The sequence below is a fragment of the Tamandua tetradactyla genome, chromosome 19 (genome assembly GCF_023851605.1).
Source record: "Tamandua tetradactyla isolate mTamTet1 chromosome 19, mTamTet1.pri, whole genome shotgun sequence".
Taxonomy (NCBI): Eukaryota; Metazoa; Chordata; class Mammalia; order Pilosa; family Myrmecophagidae; genus Tamandua; species Tamandua tetradactyla.
Window position 1 is genome coordinate 22,318,970 of NC_135345.1, and position 25,903 is coordinate 22,344,872.

The window sequence follows — 25,903 nt, forward strand, 5'->3', positions numbered from 1 at the left end:
CCCACCCCCAATCCAGTCCATTCTCATCAAACCCATCCTTCACGCCAGCAGCCAGAGTTGTGCTTTGCTCAAAATGGCTCAGAATTAACAGCCAAGGTCCTTAGATGATCTACAAGGCCCTCTTCAATCTGGCCCCCACTCTTCTCCTGACCCCCACCCCGTTATTCTCCCCGTCCCCCACTCTGCTCCAGCCACACCACCTACACTCTTCCTCAAACCCACAGTGAGCACACTTCATATTAGGGCCCTGCACCACTAGAGCCCCAGCTGGAACGTCCTCCCCCCCAAAAAAGCTCAACGTTGAATCCTTCCACCTTCTTCTGAGTGTGTGCTTCAATGTCACATCACTTACATGTTCGCCCACCCCATCACCACCATAAGCAACACACCAGTGGGTGCTCCTAAACCCCACTCCCTGGGGTAAGTTTTCTTTTTCCACAGTACTTCTAATATGCCTGCTATGTAAACTTGCCTTTTATGTGAATTCTGTCTCCCCTCCACTGAAACATAAACTCAGTCAGGACAGGATCTCTGTCTGTTGTATTCACTAATGAATCCTAAGCCCAGAACTGTGTGAGCACTTCATATCTGTTGAATAAAATATTCAACATATTTAAATTAGCTGTATGAAAAGTACTTACTAATAGCTGAAGCAATATTTGTACTATTTAAATTAACTGTAAAAAAAATACTAATAGCTGAAGCAATATTTGTACCAAGCCTTACTATTAGGCCAGGTATCTTTTTTTGGGTTTAATTAATTTGTTATAATAATTCTATATGTTATCTACTGCATGCACTTTTTTTAAAATGCAAATTGATCTCCAAAAAGGTAGACTAAAACTGGCAAACCAGTTTTTAAGATGCCATAAGGGTTTCATTATTTTGTCTTCAAAACAGAAATCCCAAATACAAGAAACACTCAATCTAAATATTTCACTGAAAATCAAAGCACAAACATATACTGCTACCTAACTATAAGAGAGGAAACTAAAATCAAATGACGGAGAAGTAAAAACAGAAAACAAACATTCAAAAGAACCAACTGGCAAGTCTAAGGAAGAATGATCTATTCCTAGAGTTTATGGGAGTATGCACCAGGCCAATTTTACTCTGTGAAATATTTAATATAGATCAGAAAAAAAAAAGAGAGAGAGAAAGTAAATCCCCTTAGGAAGTCTATTCTTCAACTCAAAAGAACTGCCAGGGACAGTCTCTGAGGCAAATTGCTACTTAATTCAACTCAGTCAGCCCTCACTACTCTACCCTACCCTAACCTGCTCTGCCCTGCTCTACTAAATCCCATCCCTTAGTCCATGTGGCTTAGCTCCAGTTATTTTAAGGCCAGGGCTATTTAGGGTGGACTCTACTTTGAACAAGTTCTAGTTCTATCCCTCCTCTTTAACTCCATATCCTATTCTGCCGTGTATTTACTGTGATTGGTTACTTTATTCCCAATTCCAGGCATCTCTGACTAGCCAAATCTGGACTGCAGACATTTTATTTGGCTCATTGGAAACGCAGTGCCCTAGGCAACTCTAGAAGACAGTAGAGTACACCGCTCAGAGTGGTCCCACCTGAGAAATTAGGCAGGTCTCCACCATCTCCCATCAGTCCCTAGTGGACGGCTACTGGGGGCTGGGTGAACTGAGTGGGGTAGGTAGAGTGGCTTTTACTCCAGCAGTGTGACAAAGGAAGCCTCAGGCTTGCACTGGGAAGACTTAGGAGTGACCCACAGGGATGGTGAGTGTGGAAGGAACAAAAGCTGCTACACTGTGTTTTAAAATAATTGTAAAATCACATTATTTACAAAACAACATAAATCATCTATTTGGCTGGCAGTGTCTTAAGCTGGATTCTCCCAGACGCCCGGGTCACTCCTAAGTTATTTCTCACAGACAACCACAAGGTTCCTGCAAAAGAGCTCCACTCCTCAGTGAACAAGCCCTTTCCTCTGTTGAGTAAGGACCATGCTACTCCCATGGAAAACTCTGTAACAAGCTGCCCTAGCCCGTACGCCATAGTCAACGGCCATTTCTTCTGCTCCTATATCCTGTTGGGTACTGAGAAGTCTGGGGTTTTGCTTCTTCCCAGGTAAAGAAGCATCAGATCCCCTCTGCCCTTATATCCAAAACCCTACGTTGCATTTATATGGTCTCTTCCTTGTCCCCCACTGGACCTGGGTGAAAACGGGAAACAGGCAGAGACAGAATCCCTTCTTGAGGCCCCACCAGCATGTAAGCTCCAGAAAGAATCTAGGAGAAGATAAAGGGTCTCTTATGTGTGTTTTCTTTTTCCAAATCTCCTTTCTGTTTATGGGCTAATGGAACTCAATGGCCCAAAATGGAGTTTGTTTGTTTGTTTTTGCCACCCCTTCCCCTAAGGCATGGAATTATGAAAGAAGCAGGGAACAAACACATCAGTCAATACATCAAACTGCTAGACCACTATACTCACAGATTTTGTCTGAATTGTAGAGAGCCCAAGACAGAGTCCTAAAGTGCACATTTATAGACTCCACCCTCTACCAGGTGCCAGCTTTGCCTCAAGCTTATGGCAGGGTGGCTCCTGAAGCAGAACAACAACATCCTTTCTGGTAATGGCAGGGACATTTCTTTCCCTAAATCCTCAAGCAAATTTCAATTCAATTAAATTGAATCAAATGCTAGTTCCTGAGCCAGTCACTGTGGAATATGCCTGAGAACTGCTTTTGGCCTGGTCACATCTGGAGCTGAGGGTTGAGGTCAGCAACCTCTGAAGCCCGTGGATGGACTGTAAGGAAATGACATAATTCAATGAAAGCAGCAAAAACTTTGGAACAGTCAGTCCTGCTGTGCCAAGAACGTTAAGAATCTTTATACGTATATAAATGCACACATTCGTGTACATCTGTGTACATATATAAATGCACACTCTATATGTATGTGTATAAGGTGCATGTAGATCCTAAAGAGATTTGATTTAAATGAAAAAATAAAAAAACAAAAACAGATTCATACCTAAAGAATGATAAAGATGAATTCTAGGTGGTATTTGCTTAAATAACAGGTCAATGATCTAAGCAAAGAAGTCCAGCGGGGCTTTAATTGCCGAGAAGCCACTTGGTAAAATAATTGTGGGAAGGTCACATAGAGAAGTAGGAAGTGAGGCAGAGCATACAGAATTACAAAAAATGATGAAAGTTTTCTATTCAACATAAATGGAAATGTTTAGGGTGGCTCCCTCGTGTATTCTGAAATGTTACCTTAAATGTATGAATAATATGGGTATTTGAAACATGAACCTGGAGTGAGCATACAGAATACAAGCAAATTAATTATCTACTGTCTAAAATTAACTAAGGAAAAATAATAATCAGGGCTACTTGTAATATCTGATCATAAGCAAAACTGGATCTAATTGCTAAGTAAAAAAATAATTACTGTCTTCAGACATCTGAATAAAATATCAAAGTTTACCCACTTGACTTTTTTTTAAATTCTACTTGAAGTATCTTATAAGGTATATAAATTTCATGACAGAGAATTTCAAAAGAGCATCTACGTTTTATGTCATGGTCAGCAAACTACAACCTACTGCTTGTTTTTGTAAAAACACATCCATACTCATCCTTTGAGTCACTGTGCAAGAGACCATATGCCCAGCCCACAAAACCTAAAATATTTACTATCTGGGCCTTTCCAGAAAGTTTGTCAACCCTGCTTTAAGCAACTACTTGTTTTTAAAACTCAGTTCTTGAAAATTTTCATAACAAAATATTGAAAAAATTTAAATTTTTATTTTGAGAAGTTGAGAGTTTAATAGGTTTACAATGAAAGTGCATACAATAAAAATAATAAAAGAGGATAATGAAAGCATACTCACAATCTTTCAAGGAGACTTAACCCAGAAAATGAGCCATTCTTCAGCTCCGATATTTTATTATTACTCAGAATCCTAAAAATGACAGGAAACGAAATGTAAGTTGCTGAATATATTATGCCATCAATGTCAAAATAACTTAGCCTGTTATATGTAAACCTATGAGGAACGCTAAGAATCATTTATAACCCAAAGAATTTTTGAGGTGCCTGACAAAAAGGGAGTATCTTTCACCTCTCATTGAGAAACCACCTAAAATAGCTTATTCACTCATCTCGTCACATCTTAAATCATTCCTTGTCACACATAACCAAAAACATTTTCAATAAAAAGGAAGAAGTCACCACAAGAGAGCTATAAGTTCAATAAAAGAATGAATACTGCCATGCACATTTATTTATATAATCATTCAATGCACATGTGTAAGTCATATTTATTTGAACACTTATTTAAAAGCTAGGAAGTTCATGGACAATTATAGATGCTCTACAACAGTGCCCTTAAAAAGGAGAAAAGGATCTTCTAGGTATCATTTCAGTAATGCTCAACATTATTTGTAATTTAATAGTATTCAAATTTACATGTGTAAATATGTTTTTCACTTCGCTCACAGACAAAGAAAGACACAGATAGTTCTATCACAAGATAGCTCAAATACTAGGACAACAGTCTTACAAAAAAATCAAATGAAAACAGAAGTTAGTCCAACAAAGTTATAGCCGAGCCACACCCCTCACTCACCACCCCTATCCCCATGGCAAGATGTATCTAAGTGGTCACTGTGCACATACTCTTGCTTCCTTTCTAGATTTTGTGACTTTATGCAGCTTTTGCAGTTTGAATCCCCATGAAGTCAAGCACATCCGTTTTTAAACCCAGCTGTATCACTTACAAGCTACCGATCTTGGAAAACTCACTCCACCTCTCTGCAACAGAGTTCCCTCATTCATAAAATGGGGAGAATAATAAATATCTATCCCATGAACACTAAGTGAGAATTAGAAAATCATGACACACTCAAGGAGCATTCAGTGAGTTTCAGACTCTGTTGCCTTGGTTCCAGGATATACAGCCTCCCTCATTTTAATGTATCTGAAATCAAGATGTATCTTGCACTCAAAAGTAGATTATTGTGAAGTATATGTCCCTCCCAAAAACTGTCACTAAAGCAAGGAGATGGCTTTAATCACTAAGACAAACATTCCAATTAAATTACAGTACCATTTTCTCTTACCAAAACTGCAAAGTTTTCTAAAAGTAAGGTAGCTGGCACAGACAAAAGCAAATTTTTAAGACAATCACAAATCCCTGGAGCAAGCTTCTCGTGCAGCCAGCAGCTTACACAAAGAGCCTCCAACTTTTCTATTCTAAGTAGGTACACATTCTAAGCCAACAGCCACCACATCTGATGAAAAGTAAATCCAACTGTTATTTCTTTCAGCATAATTTATAGTAATCAAAAACTGAAACCACCAAAGAAGCCAGTTTAAGAGGAAGGGTTAAACAAATACAGTACATCCAAACAAGAAAATTTTATGCAAATATTAAGGAAATTTGATGAACAGGAAAATGCATAATTATAAAGCAAACAACAAAATTATTGCCACTGATTGAAAAGCATTTATAAATAGACAGAGCAAACAAAAGAGACTGGGAAGAAAAACATCAAAACAATCACCCATTTTAGTGATTAACTTCTTTTTTATTCTTTATGAAACCTTACAGTATCTTTCAAAATATCTAGAATTAGATTCTTTTAAAAATTTTTTCTTCTGATGATAACCATAAGAATCTTAACTACTGTTTGAAAATAAATTCATTTTTAATATAACCGTATCTTAGAAATAAAAAAAAAAACTAACCTTTCCTTTTGCCTGAACTGACCCTGTTCGAACCCAATCTTCAATTAAAAAGTAAAGTGAGGACTACTATAATTATGCTTTGAAATTAACGAGACTTACTTAATTCTATCTAAAAAACTGTTCACGGACCTACTGAAGTTTAACTTCATAGGTGCTGAATATAGTGCAAAGAATATCTTCTAGTTTCTTTTAATTTTATAGTCATGTTTTAATGAACAATGCTGATGAACTTTATGTTGATTGAGAATTTATAACCAATTTTAAAAAAAGAAAATAAAGAATCTGCACAAGGTACAAAGCTCAATGACATTTGTATATGTCCCGAGTGAAAAATGAGACCCAAATATGGAAGTAGCCTGTGAAAACCTTCCACGATGGTGAGTGAATTACATTCAGTAAGATTCAGTATCACTTCAGCCAAAGGACTGTCATTTGCTCAGTCATAAAGGCTTTAGTACAATAAATGATAGATTTTATTGAGGAGAGTTAAAAGGAAAACATTTCATCACACTTAAAAAGTTATAACTGTAACCTTAAAAATACAGTTTACTACTTCATGTTAATATATTCAGTCTACACATTACTTGGTGTGTTTAAAGATTTTGTGCAAGAAAAAACAAGATCAGTATGAATAAATCTACTCTGCAGACAGTTTTTATACTCAATTTTCAAACGGGGGACTGTGGAACTAGTAAATGCATAATATCATGTATCATTATAAACTTAAAACCCACTCATAATCAATATTTTTGCTGACATCTTTGAAATTCCAAACTTTCTAGAAGGTGCCTAAATGAAAAATATTAACTTGACCAAAGTTATAAAGCTTATATATACCATCTCTGCTCTGTACTGATGAATTTAACACTACATGATCTATAGACAATGCTTAGGAACTCCATGCTGGGCTCTGCCTTTTGAATTTAAACACCATAAGGAAGAGCTTGATGTCCACTGCTATCATTTAACACAGTGTCAAGTTCATTCAGTATATCATTTATGCTGAAACATGAAAAAGAGAGTGAGACTAAATGTGGACATTTAAAAAAAAATAAAATATAGTTCATGGAACAGAAGAAACAAAAATTAAGTATTAGAAGTTCTCAGTTGTTTAATGTTGTAGTCCCAGAATGGAATGAATCACTGAAAGCTGTTAACAGCATTCATTCCCAGCAACGCAGAAGGCATGACATATTTGTTCTATGAGAGCAAGGTGAAAATATATTTTAAAGCATTAAAAATTTGGATAAAACATTATCATTATCGAAACTCAAACCCTGATGGGAAAGATGAAACAAATAATCAAAGAAGGTAGGTTGACTACTAGGTTACTATCATGGTTGAACTGTGGCTCTTCAAAAGATTTGTCCATCTGGAATTTGTGAAGATGCCCTTATTTAGAAGAAGGGTCTTTACAGATGTTATTATGTTAAAGATCTCAAGAGTAGAACATCCTCGATTAGGTGGTGCATCACTCTGAAACTGTTGTGTACCCAGAAAAGCTAAGTTCTTTAATCCTCATTCAGTATTGCTGGGTGGGAGTTGTTTTTGTTTGTTTTTTTAATTTATTTATTAATTAAAAAAATAAAAACATACATAATCAGTAATTCACAATACCATCACTTAGTTGCATATTCATCATTTCTTAGAACATTTGCATCGATTTAGAAAAAGAAATAAAAAGATAACAGAAAAAGAAATAAAACGATATGGGTGGGAGTTTTTTGATTGCTTCCATGGAGATGTGTCTCCACACATTCAAGGTGGGGTTGCTTACTGGAGCCCTTTAAGAGGGAGCCATTTTGGAAAAAGTTTTAGAGCCACTAGAACCGACAGAGCCAACAGAACAGAGTCCAGGGAAGCCACTGAAGAGAAACCTAGCACATCTCGCCATATGTCTTTCCAGCAGAGACAGAAACCCTGAATGACACTGACTTTCTTGAACCAAGATTATCGTTCCCTGGGTACCTTCGATTGGACATTTTTATAGCCTTGTTTTAAACTGGACATTTTCACAACCTTAGAACTGTAAACTAGCAATTTAATAAATTCCCCGTATATCTCATTCTGGAGGCTTGCAAACAAGAACAGGTGATGTGCTGATTTGAAGCCATTATGTACCCCAGAAAAGACCATGTTCTTTTAGTCCATTTTTGCGGGAGCAGGCCTATTGTGGGTGAGATCTTTAGCTTAGGCTATTTCAATTGAGATGTGACCCAGCCCATTCAAGAAGGGTCTTAATCCTTCTTCCCAGAGAATTGAGATTAATGCCCTGGCAGAAACATGCATGGACCTACAGGGGCTGAGAGGGAAAGCCATTGAAACCAGACCTTGGAGAGAAGGACCAGAAAATGTCACTACTGTGCCTTGCTATCTGATAGAGGAACCCTGGATACCAGCAACCTTTCCTCAGAGAAGGTTGATGCCTTAACGGGGACATTTTCATGGCCTTAGAACTGTAAATTTATAACCTAATAAATTCCCATGGTAAAAGTCAACCCATTTCTGATACATTAGCAACCGGAACAAAGTGGGTCCTAAATCCAATGAGAAGGAGAGGGGAAGGGAAGGGAGGGGAGACCACCACATCAGTGGTTCTGGAAATTTGTGAAGACTTTACTGACTTTCAGTGATTGGGTGTGGACAACTGATGTTAGACTTCTGTTATTGCAAAACAGACTCATACCAAATAATTCTTAACTGTAGCCAGAATTAAGACCACCAGAACTTCTGATTTTGATGCCCAGTTAATTTTCAAAAAATGTATGTAGGCATGTCAACGATGGGAAGAGTTTCCAATTCAGAGGGTAACGGCACTGATGGCAAATCCACATAGCCTTTGAATCATCAATACAGGATACCTACACCTCCATCAGCCTCCATTTGTGACTGCTGTACTCACTATACTATGTGCAGATTCATGTACCAAATTAATTTCTTCCAGTATATTTGTATCCAAGCTCTGATACAATAAATCATAGGTGATTCTGAAAGTAAATTACTCTTCTTTTTTTATTTTTATATTAGAGTTAGGGTGTTATATTGATTTTAATTATGTCTAGGTGGGTTATATCATTTTTATTTCATTTCAGAATATAAAGATATGTTACAAAAATATTTGTTATAAAGAGCAGGCACTGGGGGTACACAGGTGGTTCAGTGATAGAATGCTCACCTTCCATGCAGGAGACCTGTATTCAATCACTGGACCATGCACCCCCCACCCCCACCCCCTAAAAAAAAAGAGCCAGGCACTGGGCCTAAGTGGGTTGAGTATTTCTGGAACAGATAATGACTTAAGGTGAAGTGCCCACTCACAAAAACTAAACGCAAGGAATTGAAAAACATGCAATAATTAAAAAGACAAGCATTTATTAATGCATTGATCAGATTGCAAAAAGTAAAGGCAAAGAGAAAAAAATTATCCAAGACCTGAAAACAGTTTGTGGCAGGTAAATGAAAAAGCCTTGGCCAGAAACAGAAACTGACTGTCCATTTGAAGCAGGGGAGGGAGAAGGCTGCAATGGCCCCAACTCAGCAGCACTTCTGGCTTCCACCAGCTGCAAAAACAAATTCATTCTGCAAGAAACCATCATCAGTTCAGGTCCATGGGAATTCCAAGTTTGAGTCCAAACAAACTTACAATAAAAAATTAGATAATTTATAAGGAATTACATAATTTATAAGGAGAGAGAACAGGACAGACTTAGAAAGAAAAATAAGAGAAAATGTTAGAAAGGCAGCTTTAGAAGATATAATAGCTAAGGTTTTCCAGAACTAAGGAAAGGAGCAAATATGACTGTATTTCTAAATGTAGTAATTTTTAAAACTTCTATTTGGCTTTTGTAAATTCATAAATAAACAAAAACAACAAATATTCACTCCTATGAAAAGACAAAGGACCAATTCCCCAAATATATTAAAAATTCTTAAAAAAAAAGTCAACAAGGAAAAAAAATACCCAATAAAAAACTGGCAAAGACCATGAACAAATAGTTCAATAAAAAATAAACACTAATGGAGCTATAATCATATGAAGGGGTATGCAGCCTCAATCAGGATAGAAACAAAAACGAAAACTACATCAAGATATCATAATCTCTTATCACAGTGGGGAAAAACTGTGATAACAAATTCTATATTCTATTCTAAAGGAAAGAACCACTCACATTTTGCTGTATATCAGTATAATCACCATGGAGGGAAAAAGTACAAATGAATATTTAATATTCGACTCATTAATTTCTCTTCTAAAACTCTATCTGAAGACACATTTGCATTTGTGTAAAACGTATTATATAACCACATAATAATATAACAAAGTTACTCGTTATTACTATTGTTTATAAAAGCAAATGATTAGAGGGCGGAACGATGGTGGCTCAGTGGCAGAATTCTTGCCTCCCAAGCTGGAGACCTGAGTTTGATTCCCAGTGCCTGCCTATGCGGAAAAAAAGATAAAAGCTAATGAGTGGATATTTAGGTTGGTTCTATTAATAGCGAGTTGCTTAAAGTACAGTTTATCCATACAGTAGAATACCATGTAGTTGGGGCAAGTGCAGGGTGAGAGAGAAGCAGCTCTTTATGTATTCATTCATACAGAAATACTAGCAAGATTCAGGATGATGTATTTAGCATGTTACCTTTTAAGAAAAGTGAAGATGGGAGAAAATAATATGTACTTATATTTTCAGTAAACAGCAAAAATGACAAAAAAAAAACTGCTTGGGAGAATGGATGGGCAACAAAAAGCAAAATTCATAACCAATTATAACCCATTAAATAAAGCAGGAAACTATATATCTATTCAGATAATGAACACAAGTAAATTGAAACATTGAGGAGAACTGGTCTTATACTACATAGCTTCAAAGCACCTCGCTCCAAAATACTCTGCACAAAGGGGGAAGCCCTGGGAGGCACCACCTTGATCAAATATCAAAATGGTCACCATCAGTAAAGGAAAAACTGAAAACATGCCCTACCCATGTTTTAGTTTGTTAGCTGCTGGAATGCAATATACCAGAAATGGAATGGTTTTTATAAAGGTAATTTGATAGATTACAACTTTACAGTTCTAAGCCTATAAAAATGTCCAAACTAAGGCATCCAGTAAAAGATACCTAATTCAAGAAAGTTCAATGGGTCTGGAAAACCTCTTTCACCTGGGAAGTCATGAGGCTGTCATCTGCTGTTCCTTTGTTCCTGGGCTCCGTCGCTTTCAGCCTCTGTTCTTGTGGGGGTTCCCTACTTTGCTTCTCCAGGGCTAGCTTTCATCTCTTGGCTTCCCTTGATTCTCTCCAAGTTCTGGCTTGCTTAATATCTCAAGGTGATACTTGGTGGCCTCCAAGCATCTCCAAACATCCATGTCTCCAAGTGTTGGCATCTGTGTCAGCCATCTTTGAAGTTTCTGTTGGCTCTGTCATTTCTCCAAAGTGTTTCTTCTTTTAAAGGACTCCAGTAAACTAATCAAGACACACCTAGAATGGGTGGAGTCACATCTCCATCTAATCAAAAGGTTGCACCCACAATTGGGCATGTCATATCTCTGTGGAGATAATATAATCAAATGTTTCCAACTTACAGTACTGAATCAGGATTAAAAGAAATGGCTGCCAAAAGATGGAAACAAACCAAATGCCCATCAACAGATGAGTGGATCAACAAAATGTGGTATATACATATGATGGAATATTATGCAACAGTAAGACAAAATGACGTCCTGAAACACATGACAAGATGGATGAGCCTTGAGGACATAGGCTGAGTGGAATTAGCCAGGCACAAAAGGATAGATACTGTATGATTCCACTTTTATGACCAGCATAGGTATAGTCAGAGACTTAAAATACAGAACACAGGGGGGACTTAGAGATACACAGAAGCTAGAGATGAGTGAACCGTTAGCTAATAAGGTTGAACTCCAACGTAAGGGAATAGATAGGAGTGGGTCTAGAAGTAATATTACCATATTGAAGATGAACAAGATTGAAAGGGGTTGTATGGACATATATGCACCACAGATTCACACTAGAAATATGAATGAGTTCTCATAAGAATTACTTTAAAGATATGATTTTTTTATAAAGAGTGCTTAAGTCCAGGGTACAGGGGGAAAACTGCTATTGCATGCTAAGAGCTGTGTTCAGAAGCCAGCCATCAGCACTACCACAGCAACAGCAGAAGTAAATAATGGGATGAGGGACAAGAATTAAGAGGTGTGTAAAGTAATCATGTTAAAATACTGAATGAAGGGGCGGGCCGCGGTGGCTCAGCGGGCAAAGTGCTTGCCTGCTATGCCGGAGGACCTCGGTTCGATTCCCAGCCCCAGCCCATGTAACAAAAACGGAGAAACAGAATACAATAAAAAAAACAAGAAAATGTTTAAAGATGTTTCCCTTTCTTCCTTCCTTCCTTCCTTCTATCCTTCCTTCCTTCTCTCTGTCTTTAAAAAAAAAAAAAAAAAAAAAAAAAAAATACTGAATGAAGCTGCATCTGAGCTATAGGGTTTTTTTGTTTTTGTTTGCTTGTTGGTTTGTTTGTTGTTGTTGTTTTTTACTATTATTACTACTTTTATTTCTTTTCTTTATATTAACATTTTATATCTTTTTCTGTTGTGTTGCTAGTTCCTCTAAACCGATGCAAATGTACTAAGAAACAATGATCATGCATCTATGTGATGATGTTAAGAATTACTGAGTGCATATGTAGAATGGTATGATTTCTAAATGTTGTGTTAATTTCTTTTTTTTTTTCTTTCCGTTAATAACAAAAAAAAAAAAAAAAAAAAGAATTAAGAGGTGGTTTAGAGTTCCTATTTGGTGAGGATGTGTTTATTGGTTTTCTGTCTCTTTGGAAACAACGAAATTATCTAAAATTGAGAATGCTGATGGACTTTGGACTTTGGGGATTCTACATGATGCCCATTGAATGCAGGTGGCTGAAGGATGCACTGACATAGAAGTAGATTGGCGAACAATGGTGTATACTTATGAACGAAGATTGTGTTGCTTCAAAAAGGAACAATGTCGTGAGGCACACAATGATGCTAATGAACATGTGGAACATTTGATACGACAAAATAAGCCAGAAACAAAAAGACAACAATGGTATGGTTACCTTTAGAAAATGCTTATAAGAAATCAGGGGCCTAAATTGTAAGCTTTTAGAATAGACAAATTAAGTCCAGAGTGGTAATTACTTCTGGATTTTGAGAGGCTGTTTTATGTATGTAATCTGATATTCAAAGTTAAGAATGAAGCCAAACAGGTCGGGGTTAAAGTAACTCAGAACATAGGGGTAAGGAAGACAGTGTCTATATTTTAGAATCACACTTACTCTTTGAGAGCAATGGAAGAAAGGTTTATTTGATCTGGAACTGAAATTTTCTGTAGTGCATAATCTAATTCAACCTATCTGTATAGCTCATTTGAACTACTGAAACACAGGAAGCACAGAATAAGAAAGAGGTCTTTTAACCTTATATAGATTATTGCAATGCCTGGAAACATCCTAGAGTATATTAAGCAGGTAATCAAAAAGTATTGGCAAAGTCCCCTGAGAGAGGGGAGAAAGAATATGGAACTATTAAACCTTACCATCAGGGAATTCCCTGTTACTGTGTCAAAACTTTACGATACCCAAACCAATAGGCCATGCCCTCGATCATGAGGCTTACTCTCGTGAAGGTTATGTAGATAGCGGAGAAGCTTAGACTGTAGGCATGCCTAAGAGTTACTTCTAGAGGACCTCTGCTGTTGCTCAGACATGGCCTCAGTCTCTCTAAGCCCAACTCTGCAAGTGAAATCATTGCCTTCCCCCCACAAGTGGGACATGACATCCAGGGGTGAAAGTCTCCCTGGCGATGTGGGAGAGGACGCCCAGGGATGAATCCAGACATGGTACCGTGGGATCAACGATTACAACCTGAACAAAAGGGGGAAAGAAGTATAAAGTGTCCGTGGCAGAAAGAGTTCAAATAGAGTCGAGAGGCTACTCTGGAGGTTGCTCTTATGCAAGCTTCAGGTAGACCCTGCTACCTATCATAGCATGCCAACCCCCAACCAGGACCATTCCAGCCAATCCTAAAGAACACCCAGGGCAATATATAAAATTCAACAAAGTTTCCAGGCACTAGAGTAACTTTCCAGAAACCGACAGTCTTCAGATGGGTCCCTGGTCCAGATAAGTCCTGAAACCTAGCCCAGCATCTCCAGAACATCAGATAGTTCCATCTTCCTACCCTTATTAGTGACAGACCCTTCCAATATCAAAAATTTGGAACTGCCATACCCAAAGAACCCTAAAGAGAGGTATGGAAAGATCAAAGGTGATGGTGGAATTATAAACAGAAGATAAGGCTTAAGAAATGAATATGAATGCTGAATCATTAAACTGATATCTGTTTTAGTCTCCAATATTTTAGAGCAGCTAGAAGTAAAAACCTAAATTTGTGAAATGTCAAAGTCTGAAATATGTTCTACAACTAATTATGATGCTGTGCTTTGAAATTTATAGCTTTTTTGTAGGTATGTTATTTTTCACAAGAAAAAAAAAAGAAGAAAAGTCGACTGTGATGATAAAATAAGTGTTTAAGCCCTCTAGCCTCCTATATTCTGGAGCAGCTAGAAGAAAAAACATGGGAGGATCGTATGGTAGCCCATGACAAACTCTGGGATCTATCCTGAAACCACCTGTTGAAGGGTGCTTTGAAAATAATTGCTTTTTATTTCTTTGCTTTGTATACTATACAATAAAAAAAAAAGTTAATTAAAAAAAAAGAAAAGAAAGAAATGGCTGCTTCCACAAGATTGGATCAGGATTAAAACATGGCTTTTCGGGGATACATAAAATTTTCAAACTGGCACACCCCAAAGGATGTGCTAAAAGCAATACTGCATCCTCCTGTGTTATTTCTGCTAAAGATGCATAACCTGAAGCTATCAAGAGGAAACATCAGACAAACTCAAACTGAGGAACAGCCTACAAAAGAATAATCTTCAGAAATGTACTGTTTATGGAAGTTAAGGTAAGGCTGAGGAACTGTTCCAGACGGCAGGATACTAAAGAGATAAAGTAACATATGATTCTAACCGGGATCCTTTTAATATGAAAGATAGGACTGGGACAATGGGTGAAATTTGAATGAGTCTGAGGATTAGACAGTGGTAATGTACTGATGTTTAAGCTGTCAACAATATGTCCTTCTTGTCTAAAGCACCAGCAGCTTATGGGGAAAGTATGTGGTGGGAGCCTATTTCTAGAATCATATTTCTAGACTGACCTTTGATTAACTATTATTCCTTTACACAGACTATGCTTCTACCACTTTTCAGTGTGCTCAATCCTATAAAGTCTAATGGGAAAAGGAGTAAAAGGTTAGTACCAAGAACCCTGAGAAATCTATACCGATTATGGTATTTACCATGCTACAGTTCTAAATTAAGGAAAATATTACCCACTGTGTATCATCCCTAGAAATCTATGTGTTGCTTCTGACACAAACAATGTGGTACTCACAGTTTAAATGATTTTACCTTGCAGTGTCCATGGGCCAGGTGATTGTTCAGTTTTCTACTTTACACAGACAAACCAGTCATTTTCTGATTTGCTACTACTATACTCTAGTAATATTTCTGATATTTCTATAACAATTTCTAATATTGCTACTATACTGTAATAATGCAAATTGATTCTGTATTAGATTTACTGTACATAATAACCTTTGTTATTGCTACTGTCTTCTCTATCAAATACACGCTCTCAAAACAAGTGAATCACTAACCTCCAGCACCTCAATTGGTACCCACTCTAATAAAACTTTAGGCCCACCTGTGAGAATATAAAACCAGGAATGTTAATTCCTCGAAAATGAATTTTTAGCCCCCTGCTAAAAATCCCAGTAACGAAAACTGGTCACACCCAACATTCTTCAAATTTGTAGATGAGATGGCAGCCAAATCGAATCAACCACCCGTTTTTCCGACAGTCCATGAGCTAAGACTGACTTTTACAATTTTAAATGGATGAAAGAAACTAAAAGGATCATACTTTCTGACATGTACAAATTATGTGAAATTCAAACTTCAGTGTTCTTAAAGTTTTATTGGAACACACCTATGCCCAGTTATTTACAAGCTGTCTATAGCTGCTTTTGTACAACTGTAAAGCTGGGCTGAGTGGCTGAACGACAGAGACTGTCCGTCCCCTTAACACCCAAAATATTTACTACCTGCCTCTTCACAGAAAAAGTTTGCCAAACCCTCTGACCCAGCTTATTCTGTTTCCAAGTAAATGGAAACCAAGTGCCAATTCCCGAATTAGTTCTTTCTGGCAAGTAAGAATAAGACAGCATCTACTAGATTTGAAAAACTCCCCTTCAATTTGAAGAAACTTTATTTTAAAAATCGCACTTAATTTTATATTCATCAGCAATTGCACACGCATACATCGGCAATTACAAATTTTGCCTTATACGTGACTGATTACTTTGCCCACCAAAGTAACTATTTCTGAAAAATTTATTATATTCTGAGTCCTTCTCTTGATTGGATGCAGTCACTCATTCATTCAATCATTTCTGCAAAACAAACTTGTAGGTAATTCGCTTTAGTTCTTGTGCATCAAAAAATGTTGGCTTGCCCTCATACTATCACATCTTGTTTTATTTTGATAGCATTTCTCATTATCTGAAATTCCCTTGTCTGTGCATCTGTATATTTATCATGCCCCCAAGACAAAGTAAAATCCTAAAGAGTAGAGATCTTTTCCACCATGCCTATTACTGCACCCCCACATAAAACAACACTGGGTGCAATTACTCTTCTCGGTGGTTTCTGTAGATTTACTAAATTGCTCTTCACAAGGACCCTATAACAGGTGGCATTAAGTCAGGGAACTTGCCCCAGTTCACAGTAAAACGGGAGAGTCAAGTAATGCAGGGTACCCAGTAAGTGCCTGTACCAGCCACAGGGGTGCACAGCTCAGATCTCTCTTCCAGAGGTCTCCGCTGCAGGTGTCAACAGGCTCTGCCTCAGTTTCCACACAGAGGCCACAGCCTTCATGGGCAGCACAAGACCAATGACTGAGCAAAGCGGTGATAAGGCTCTCCATTTCTGGCAGGTACGAAGACTTATGGGCTTATCTTTGTACCACAGCTTGCTGCTGGGCTGGCCAAGACTTTCTCAAAGCTGCAGTGCAGTCCGAGGTCCTTCCTTCCCCCTCCTCTCTCCTTTCACAGTTACCAGATCTGCATCCTAATCCGAAGATTTTCCAAACCTACTGTGCTTTCTCTTAAACCTCTTGCACTTCCTCAAGGACCCAAAAGTTGTTTAACAAATGAATGAAGTAACAGTATGGCTGGGTATAAGAGTCTACATTCAAAGATGCTTCCCTGAGGACTTAACAAGTATCTATAATTTACTGGCATCCAGTGATAACAAACAAGGAGCTAAGTATCAGTCCCTTTTGAATCTGCTGTGGACCCCAGAAAAGCCAAGTTCTTTAATCCTCATTCAGTACTGCTGGGTGGGAGCTTTTTGACTGTTCCCATGGAGATGTGAAATCACCCCATTGTGGGAGATAACTTTTGATTAGATGGTTTCCATGGAGATGTGTCTCCACCCATTCAAGGTGGGGCTTATTGGAGCCCTTTGAGAGGGAACCACTTTGGAAAGAGTCACAAGAGCCCACACAGCCAGAGACCTTTGAAAATGAAGAAGAAAAATGGCCCTGGGGAACTTCATGAAACAAGAAGCCTGGAGAGAAAGACAGCAGACCTCATCAAATGCCCTTCCAGCTGAGAGAGAACTTCAATGGCCCTTCTTGAGTGAAGGTAACCTCTTGTTGATGCCTTAATTCGGACATTTTTCATGGTCTTAGAACTGTGCAGCTTAATAAATTCCCCTTTTTAAAAGCCATTCTGTTTCTGATATATCATGTTCCGGCAGCTTGCAAACTAAAGCAGTCCCATTCTCATTCCTGAGGCTTATGGGACTTTTAAAGATCAAAAATTCTATCAGAATATGTGTAGATTTTCTTCTGCTTTTTATTACTGCAATAAAAGTGTCCTAAAAGACATTTTTTCTCACATATTAAAACCCCTAAAATTAGCATCATCTTAAAATTGATACCAAAAGAGATTCTCTGCTGCCAGAAAAAGGAATAAGATACATTTATCAGTAGCTGTCATTTTTGGCACAAACACAAACTGTGGTTGAATTATAAGTTAAGTCTGGATCCTTAATTGTGGCTTAATGTCTCTACATTAAGGTTTTACTAGGATATAACACTGAAATAAAAAATTGTTTAATAGAAGACTGCATATTATATGACAGTCGATGCAATTAGAGGCAGCAGAATGTTAAATCTCTCAGAATTGATCACAAAATTTTCTAGCTTAGGAGAGACTGATGGAATCTCTCTGTGAGTCACGGACTACTATCATTAGACAGCATCCATCTCTCATAAGCTGCTAGCTAACTTATAAGAGAAACGGTTAAAACTCCAACAATACATAGTTAAATTAAATTGGAAAAAAAAAGGTTGATTGAACAAGTAAATAAAATGCAAAGAAAACCCTAATATCCTGGGCAGTGTAACAGTGGCTCAGTGGCAGAATTCTCACCTGCCATGCCAGAGACCCAGGTTTGATTCCCAGTGCACGCCCATGCAAAAAAAAAAAAAAAAAAAACTAATATCCTTCACAGGCATCCATATTATATTATCAGGACTAAATGTGCTAAGGAAAAAGAACACTTTTATGAAAAATTCTAGGTGTTATGATGTATGCAATATATCCTCATATGATTCAATATATATATTATATATTATACCACGCATGTATATAGAGAAAAAAGTTGATAAAACAAAGGGATAAAATGCTAATAATAGGTTAAAAAAAAAATATATATATATATATATATATGGATGTTCTAGCCATTATTTTTAAACTTTTAACTTAAACATACATTTGAAATTATCTGTAGTTACAAGGTGTAAAAAGCCTTGTGTTTCCATGACATAATGTGAAATGAGAAAGGTTAAGTGACTCAGAAGAACTCTAAATGAGAAGGCTGGGTGTTGACAGAAGCGCTAAAGAAGTGTTATCTCATTGTATAGGAGAAAAGAAATATATACTTTATGGAGAAACCAACTCTTAAAAGTGATGCTTTTTTTCTGGCTCCCTTGTTTAAAAAGCTGTTAGGAAATTTGCAGAGCATCTTACAGTTGATGATAACTTAGAATCAAAGAAACACAGACTTTTTTCCTTCTCCATCCCATCCTTATTTGGATACTAAGTCTATTAAACCCAACATCCACATCTCTTAATTTTGCTTCATAGTTTTTGTTCTAGTTTGCTAGCTGCCAGAATGCAATATACCAGAAATGGAATGGCTTTTAAAGAGGGGAATTTAATAAGTTGCTAGCTTATAATTCTAAGGTCGAGAAAATGTCCCAATTAAAACAAGTCTATAGAAATGTCCAATCAATGGCATCCAGGAAAAAATACTTTGGTTCAAGAAGGCCAATGAAGTTCAGGGCTTCTTTCTCAAGTGAGAAGGCATATGGCGACCACAGTCAGGTTTTCTCTCTCGGTTGGAAGGACACATGGCGAACACGGCATCATCTGCTAGCTTTCTCTCCTAGCTTCCTGTTTCACGAAGCTTCCCAGGAAGCATTTTCCTTCTTCATCTCCAAAGGTTGCTGGCTGGTGGACTCTCCGCTTTGTGGTGCTGCAGCATCTCTGCTCTCTCTAAATCTCTCACTTTTTCCAAAATGTTTCCTCTTTTATAGGATTCCAGTAAACTAATCAAGACCCACCCGAACGAGTGGAGTAACATCTCCATCTAACCAAGCTTAATACCCACTCTTGATTGAGTTACATCTCCAGGGAGATGACCTAATTAAAGTTTCAAACATACAGTACTGAATAGGGATTAAAAAAAAAAAAACAGCTGCCTTTACAAAATGGGATTAGGATTAAAGCATGGCTTTTCTAGGGTCTATATATCCTTTCAAACTGGCAAAATCATCCAAAAATTTGAATTTTGGAAAAAATTCTCTACTCAATTTTCCAGTTGTTTCCATTTTGCTCTTCAACCCATCTACTGACCCCAGCCTATGCCTTCTCTTTTTTTGACATTACAATCTTGTTATTAACTTCTAACTCCTCCTCTTCTCATTCACTATTCTCTTTAAACTGAGATTATGAATTGAATTTTTCTGGATTAACTCTTCCCTAATTACTCTGCTTGATTGATTCAGCGCCATCACATTTGGTCATTTTCCTTTAAATGTATGATGGGTCTTGCTTGCCTGTTCAGATATACAAATACCTGCAGTTATCAGTATTAGTTACTACAGAGGATTTCTTTAGCACACGTAAAAACAGTGAACAGTTAGGAAAGGTAGGTGCAGCAAAACTGGTTGTTTTCATATCCCTGGAGAATGGGAACATAAAAGATATCTGGGGCCCCTTCTGGCTACAAGCACCCAGTGGTAAGCTGCCTTGGCAAATCTTCCAGCTGATGTAAAACTAAACTAAATGGCTTTGTCATAGAGGCAAACCTACCACCAACCCCTCTGAGCCAAACTCTGAGAAGAGAACTAGACCAGCTGTTTCACAGTTACTAATTCCTGGCCATGCACTCTCAATACCCACATTTTTGCCACTCCCTATAGTTTTAGTTCTTGGGAATGTTCCAGGATTCTGTGGAGAAAATTCATTTTTCTATTTATTCCTTTTGTCTCTATTGCATCGTAAGTTCCTTTGCTGTTGAGTTTCACCATCAATCTGATCCCATCTGTTTTATTCATTCCATTATGTCCTCAATCTTTCTGGGACACTCTGGCAGCTTTCTCATTTTTCAGACCCGTTATGGGTCTGTTTTTGTTTCTACTATGGTTTTCAACAGAATTTTGGAAGGAAAGAAGAAACAGTAAACAAACACGGTTCAATGTACATCCACTTCGGGACTTGTAAAGGAAACACTCCCTGAAAGCAGAGGTCTCCTTCCCCTCTCACCTCCTCTCTAGATGCTACAAGGAGTAGGGACTTGGACCGGTTTTTAGTCCATTCCTTCCCCCTCACGCAGGGAGGCTAACATTTCCCTTGATAAACTGGCCAAAACCCAGTGAACAATCTCAACCATCTTTCACTGAAGAGAATGATTACTTTTAAACACAAGGATATCTGTGAAAAATAGGAACACCTTATATGTCAATCAAAATTAAGCTTCCAAGTGCTCAGTAAAACAGTGAGGTCTCCATGAGCATGCCCATTGTGCAAGTGTGATAGTCATCCTGGTCCAACATCCAACCTCCACATACAAAGGAAGGGACTCAGGTACCGAGGACCTGCTGGGAAGGAGGATGTGGTTGTTGTACCTGACCTGTGACTCTAAATAATTTGTTTTGGGTCACTTTTCAAGTTTCTCCGACTGTTCTTCCCAATAACTACTGAACATGAAATACAATGGCTGAAAGCCAGCTCTCAATTACAAAGGCCCTGAATTTGAATGTCACCTCCAGAATTCAGCTTCATGAGTTTGGACAAGTTACTTAACCTCTCAGGTACTTAATGCCTCATCTGTAACCATCCTAGGCATTCCTAAGAGAAAATGCAAGGCTTTTATGGATGTGTGTGTGCGTGTGTGCACATGCATGCATGCTCAAGCATTTTAAAGCAGGTCCTATGACTACTACATAAGGTCAAGTGAACTGGGCAACATTCCAAAACAGAGGGGCACAGGTGAAACCAAGACGTCTTTCAGCAGGATCTACTTAGAACCGACCCAAGAACACCATGCTGCCTTCTGCAGAGGTCAGTAGCGTCTGCTCCACCACACCCACCTCCCTGAACTGTTACAGCACTGACGGTAACATTTTTTTCTATCTTTTTCCTAACATGTTAAAATAAATGAAACTGGCATATGTGGCCTGGATGCTCAGTACAGTCTTCAGAGAACTGAGATTAAACTTCAATCATTAAAGGAAGATACTGAAGAATTTTTTTAAATAACAGGTTGGGAGAAGAAACTTCAGAATGCTGTTTATAGCGAACAGAGTATGTTTCCTTTACCTAATCATCCTGCTGCACCTCCTGAACATCTTAAAGAACCTTTGGTATAAATGAGGAAAGCACAGGGAAATTGGGAAAAAAGAATTTTGAAGAGTTTAAATAATATGTGCACTGAACTGAGTACCCCACTGGCACGAAAGGAAGATGATATTCCTGATGCAGTCATGCTCTCTTGGCCAGTCCCCCTTTGTGATGCATTTCTGAGATTGCTGGATGGGAGACCAGTTGCAAAACAGAAAGAACTTCTCAATAAATGGAATGAAATGGGAATCTGATGAACCAGATTTAAGCCTTTTCAGACCTGTTCATGCACCTAAGGATTTTCTCGAGGTATTAATTAATCTTCGTAACCCAAATTATGAAAATAGTGATTCTCTTAGTTTCAGGACTCCTTTGGATTTAATCCAAGTTCCTCTAAAAGTAAAAGACATTCCTGAATTGAAAGAATTCTTTGTAGAACTGAGCTTATATACAGGACAACGGGGTATAGATGATTCTACACAAGTGCCTCCTGAACTTTTTGAAAATGAGCACATATGTAGTGGGCAAAAGGTTTTAGCAGAACAAGATAGTGCTGGTGCTCAACAGTATATCAGACAAAGGAGTCCCACAGCACTGAGAGCTGAGCTGTGGGCTCTGATTCTGAATATTTCCAGTCAACCTGAGGATATACTGTATTATGAGCCATTCAAGACTAACGCGATACAACACAACTTTTTGGTGGACAGTCTTATTTACAAAGATATGAAGTTGACAGCAAGCAATGATGATTATTATTTTATATTTGAAGGTTATTCATATCAGGTATTACTTTGTTTCTCCTGAGATACATCTGTACTGGGTCACTTTTGCGTACAACAGTGTTTCACCACCAAAATCATACCTAAGAGGAAAACTGGGACTAGAAAAATATGCAGTTTTTATTATTATATTAACAACATGGACTTTGTAATCCAGCAGACCTGAGTTCTGATCCCAGCTCTGCCAGCTCACCCTATGACCTTGGCCATAATCTCTTTTCATGGATTTTTCAATGTATGTTGCACCACTTTGTTTTCTATACCATGAACCTTCGAAACTGTATGAGATATTCTGTGAGATGTATGTGCCTTTTTGCTTCAGACTCCATTCCATCTCTTCTCATCTCTCTGGTATTGTGTCACCCTGTTTGCTGTTTGAAACTCTTCTTCGAACTTATCTTCGTCAACTCTTTTATCATCTGCAAGAAACTGGGGTTCAAACTCTTCATGTATCATTTAAATCGATGGTTCGAGCTTTCTCTGGATATTTAGCTACAGATCAACTCTTACTTTTGTGGGATAGAATCCTAGGATGCAACTCTCTGGAAATTCTTGTTGTGCTGGCAGCTGCTGTGTCTGCTTTCCGAGCAGTGAATCTAATGGAGGTGACATCACTGGCTGCAGCTGAAGCATTTCTTGCTGACCTTTCCACTTTAAAAGTTATGCCTCTTCTTCAAATTTTTGTTTGCCACTGTCACCTGATCTTCTTCAAAGTCACTGACAACACATCTAGTTTTTCATTACAAACTAATCATGAACTATGCAAATTCTGCATAAGACCAAAATTAACCTTTGCATAAAAGCCAGTAAAGATCATGTTCCCTCCATGTTAAATAAATAAATAAATAAATAAATAAATAAATAAATAAATAAAAATAAATGAAACTGACTCAACCCATAACTTCACAGATACTACTTAAAATGAGAATTATATTTAAGTGGGTAAAAATTTATATTAAGATGAAAATGTAAAATAGCAATACAGGTGGAACATAAATGACAAGTTAGGATGATGCTACATGCATGTAAAGTTTGGAAACATGCTCTTCTAACAAGAGAGCCACACAGCACAATGAGAGCTCCAAGAAATAACCTATCAATGATGTCTTTGACCAAATGTACTCACAAAATACTACCTGTCAAAGCAAAGCTCCTTCTCAGAGATTCATGTAGTTACTCAAATTTGTTTGAACATTTCTCAAATCTTGTTTAAACAAAAAACTCACCTAAACAACCCACGGGTCCAACAACTCTTGAATGGATATGTGGTATATACATCAATGGAATATTATTCAGCCAGAGAAAGGAAAGAAGTCTTGATACATGCAGCAACATGATGAACCTTGAAGACATCACGTTGAATGAAATAAGCCAGACAGAAGAGGACAAACATTGTATGATCTCACTGATATGAACATAGAACACAAGTTATCAGGGACTGGGTTGGGAATATGGAATGGGTAGTTAATGCTCAAATTGTACAGAATTTCTTTTGGGGTTGAGTGAAAAGTTTTTGTTATGAATGGTGGTAATGGCAGCACCACACTGAATATAACTAACAGCACTGAATTATATTTGTAAATGTGGTTAAAAGGGGAAATTTTAGTTCATATATGTTACTAGAATAAAAATTAAAAGAAAAAACATAGGCCTACACAATACAAAGAACCCTATTTTAAACACTAAACTCTAGTTAATAGTATAATTATAAAAATGTTCTTTCTCTCTGGGTGCAAGGGTAGTTCAGTGGTAGAATTCTCACCTACCCTGGGGGACACCCAAGTTCAATTCCATGCACTTCCCCCACTCCAAAAAAAAAACCAAGCAAACAGACAAACAAAAATTCAACAAATGGTGCTGCAATAACGGGATATCTACATGGACAAAGAATGAAATGGGACCCCCAACATATAGCATACAAAGAAAAAAAATGTTGTTACATGAATTATAACAAGTGTATCTCACTAATGCAAGGTGTTAATAATGGGGCCATATTTGGGAACTCTGCATTTTATATATTTTATGCATGACATTTCTGTAAACCCACTATTTCTCTAACAAAAATAAGTAAATAAAAATAATAAACTCTCCTAAATGTCATCCAGCGGCCTGCTAAAACCACCTGGCAAAAAGCTGGGCTGCAGTTCTTTAGCACCCTGTGTAGTAAGTGGATCGTGGCTGAACCTCTGGGATAAGGATGCTTGGGTTTGAATCCCAGGGTCCCCAACTTTACTAGTATAAACTGTCAAGTGATGCCCCCTCTGACTTTTGGTGTTCAGAGCAGGGGTCAGCAAACTCCAGCCCACAACCTATTTTTGTAAATAAGGTTTAGCGGAATGTTCATTCATTTATGGCTTGTTTAATGGCTGCTTTCAAGCATTCAGAATTGAGTGGCTGAGACAGAGATTGTATGTATGGCCTAGAAACCTCAAGTATTTACAAACTGGCCCTTAACAAAAGCAGTGTGCTGATCCCTGGTGTAGAGCCCTGGTTCTCAACCTGGGCTGTCCATCAAAATTATCTAAGGAGCTTTAAAAATATGCTAAAGCCTGGCCCTGCCCTCTATCAATTAACAGAATTTGAGGCATGGGAATCTGGTATTATTTTTACCCAACTCCCCAGGTGGCCTTTTTAGCTCATCCATAACCAGAATTCAGGGGCTGAGTCCACCACCGAGCCTCACACTACTCACATGTTTCCTGCTGCAAGAGCTGCAGTTAGATGAGAACACAAGGATGAAGAGAACTACGGGCAAGCAGTTCAGGGATCCAGAAGCCAGAAAGAAGAAAGAAAAATCCAAAAGTTGGCTCCTAGTGATAAGAAATATTGGGGGGAGGAGAGGAAAAAAAGACGATATTACACAAACCTAGAGAAGGAGATGAGTGAGACAATAAGGAGATTCAACAGCACATAAAATGTAAGTAAAATAATAAAAAGGAAAACTTTCTGGAGAAACATGCCTGACATTACAATTCAGTTAATAAAGACAAGTCAGGCACTACTGAGAAGCAAATCATAAAGAAACTTGACATATATGCAAATAATAGGAAGTCTAGAAAAGAGAAAAAGAAACAGGTAAAGGAGCAGCAATAAAAATAAAAGGAAATGTCTCCAGTTTGAAGCAAAATCTAGCCACATTCCAAGCAAAGTGACGGAGGGGTGGGGAGAAGGGTAAGAAAAAAATGTACTTTTAGATATATCCTAATAAAATTTCTGAATTCCATGACAAAAAGTCTATTTTTCATGATGTCTACACATCATAAAGAACACAGGCCACATGATACTAGTACTCATTAATT

At 37.7% G+C, this 25,903-nt stretch overlaps 1 protein-coding gene and 2 pseudogenes across 1 annotated transcript in view; 2 read left to right on the forward strand and 1 right to left on the reverse strand.

Annotated features, from left to right (window-relative positions):
- ADGRA3 (adhesion G protein-coupled receptor A3) overlaps nt 1–25,903 on the reverse strand; it is a 155,457-nt gene that overhangs the window by 100,804 nt on the left and 28,750 nt on the right. The window contains exon 2 of the mRNA XM_077136508.1: nt 3,865–3,936. Coding sequence (XP_076992623.1) covers nt 3,865–3,936 — 72 coding nt within the window. The remainder of the gene's footprint in view (nt 1–3,864; nt 3,937–25,903) is intronic.
- On the forward strand, nt 21,909–22,756 carry LOC143663710 (TBC1 domain family member 19 pseudogene; annotated as a pseudogene).
- LOC143663711 (TBC1 domain family member 19 pseudogene) lies at nt 22,814–23,404 on the forward strand (annotated as a pseudogene).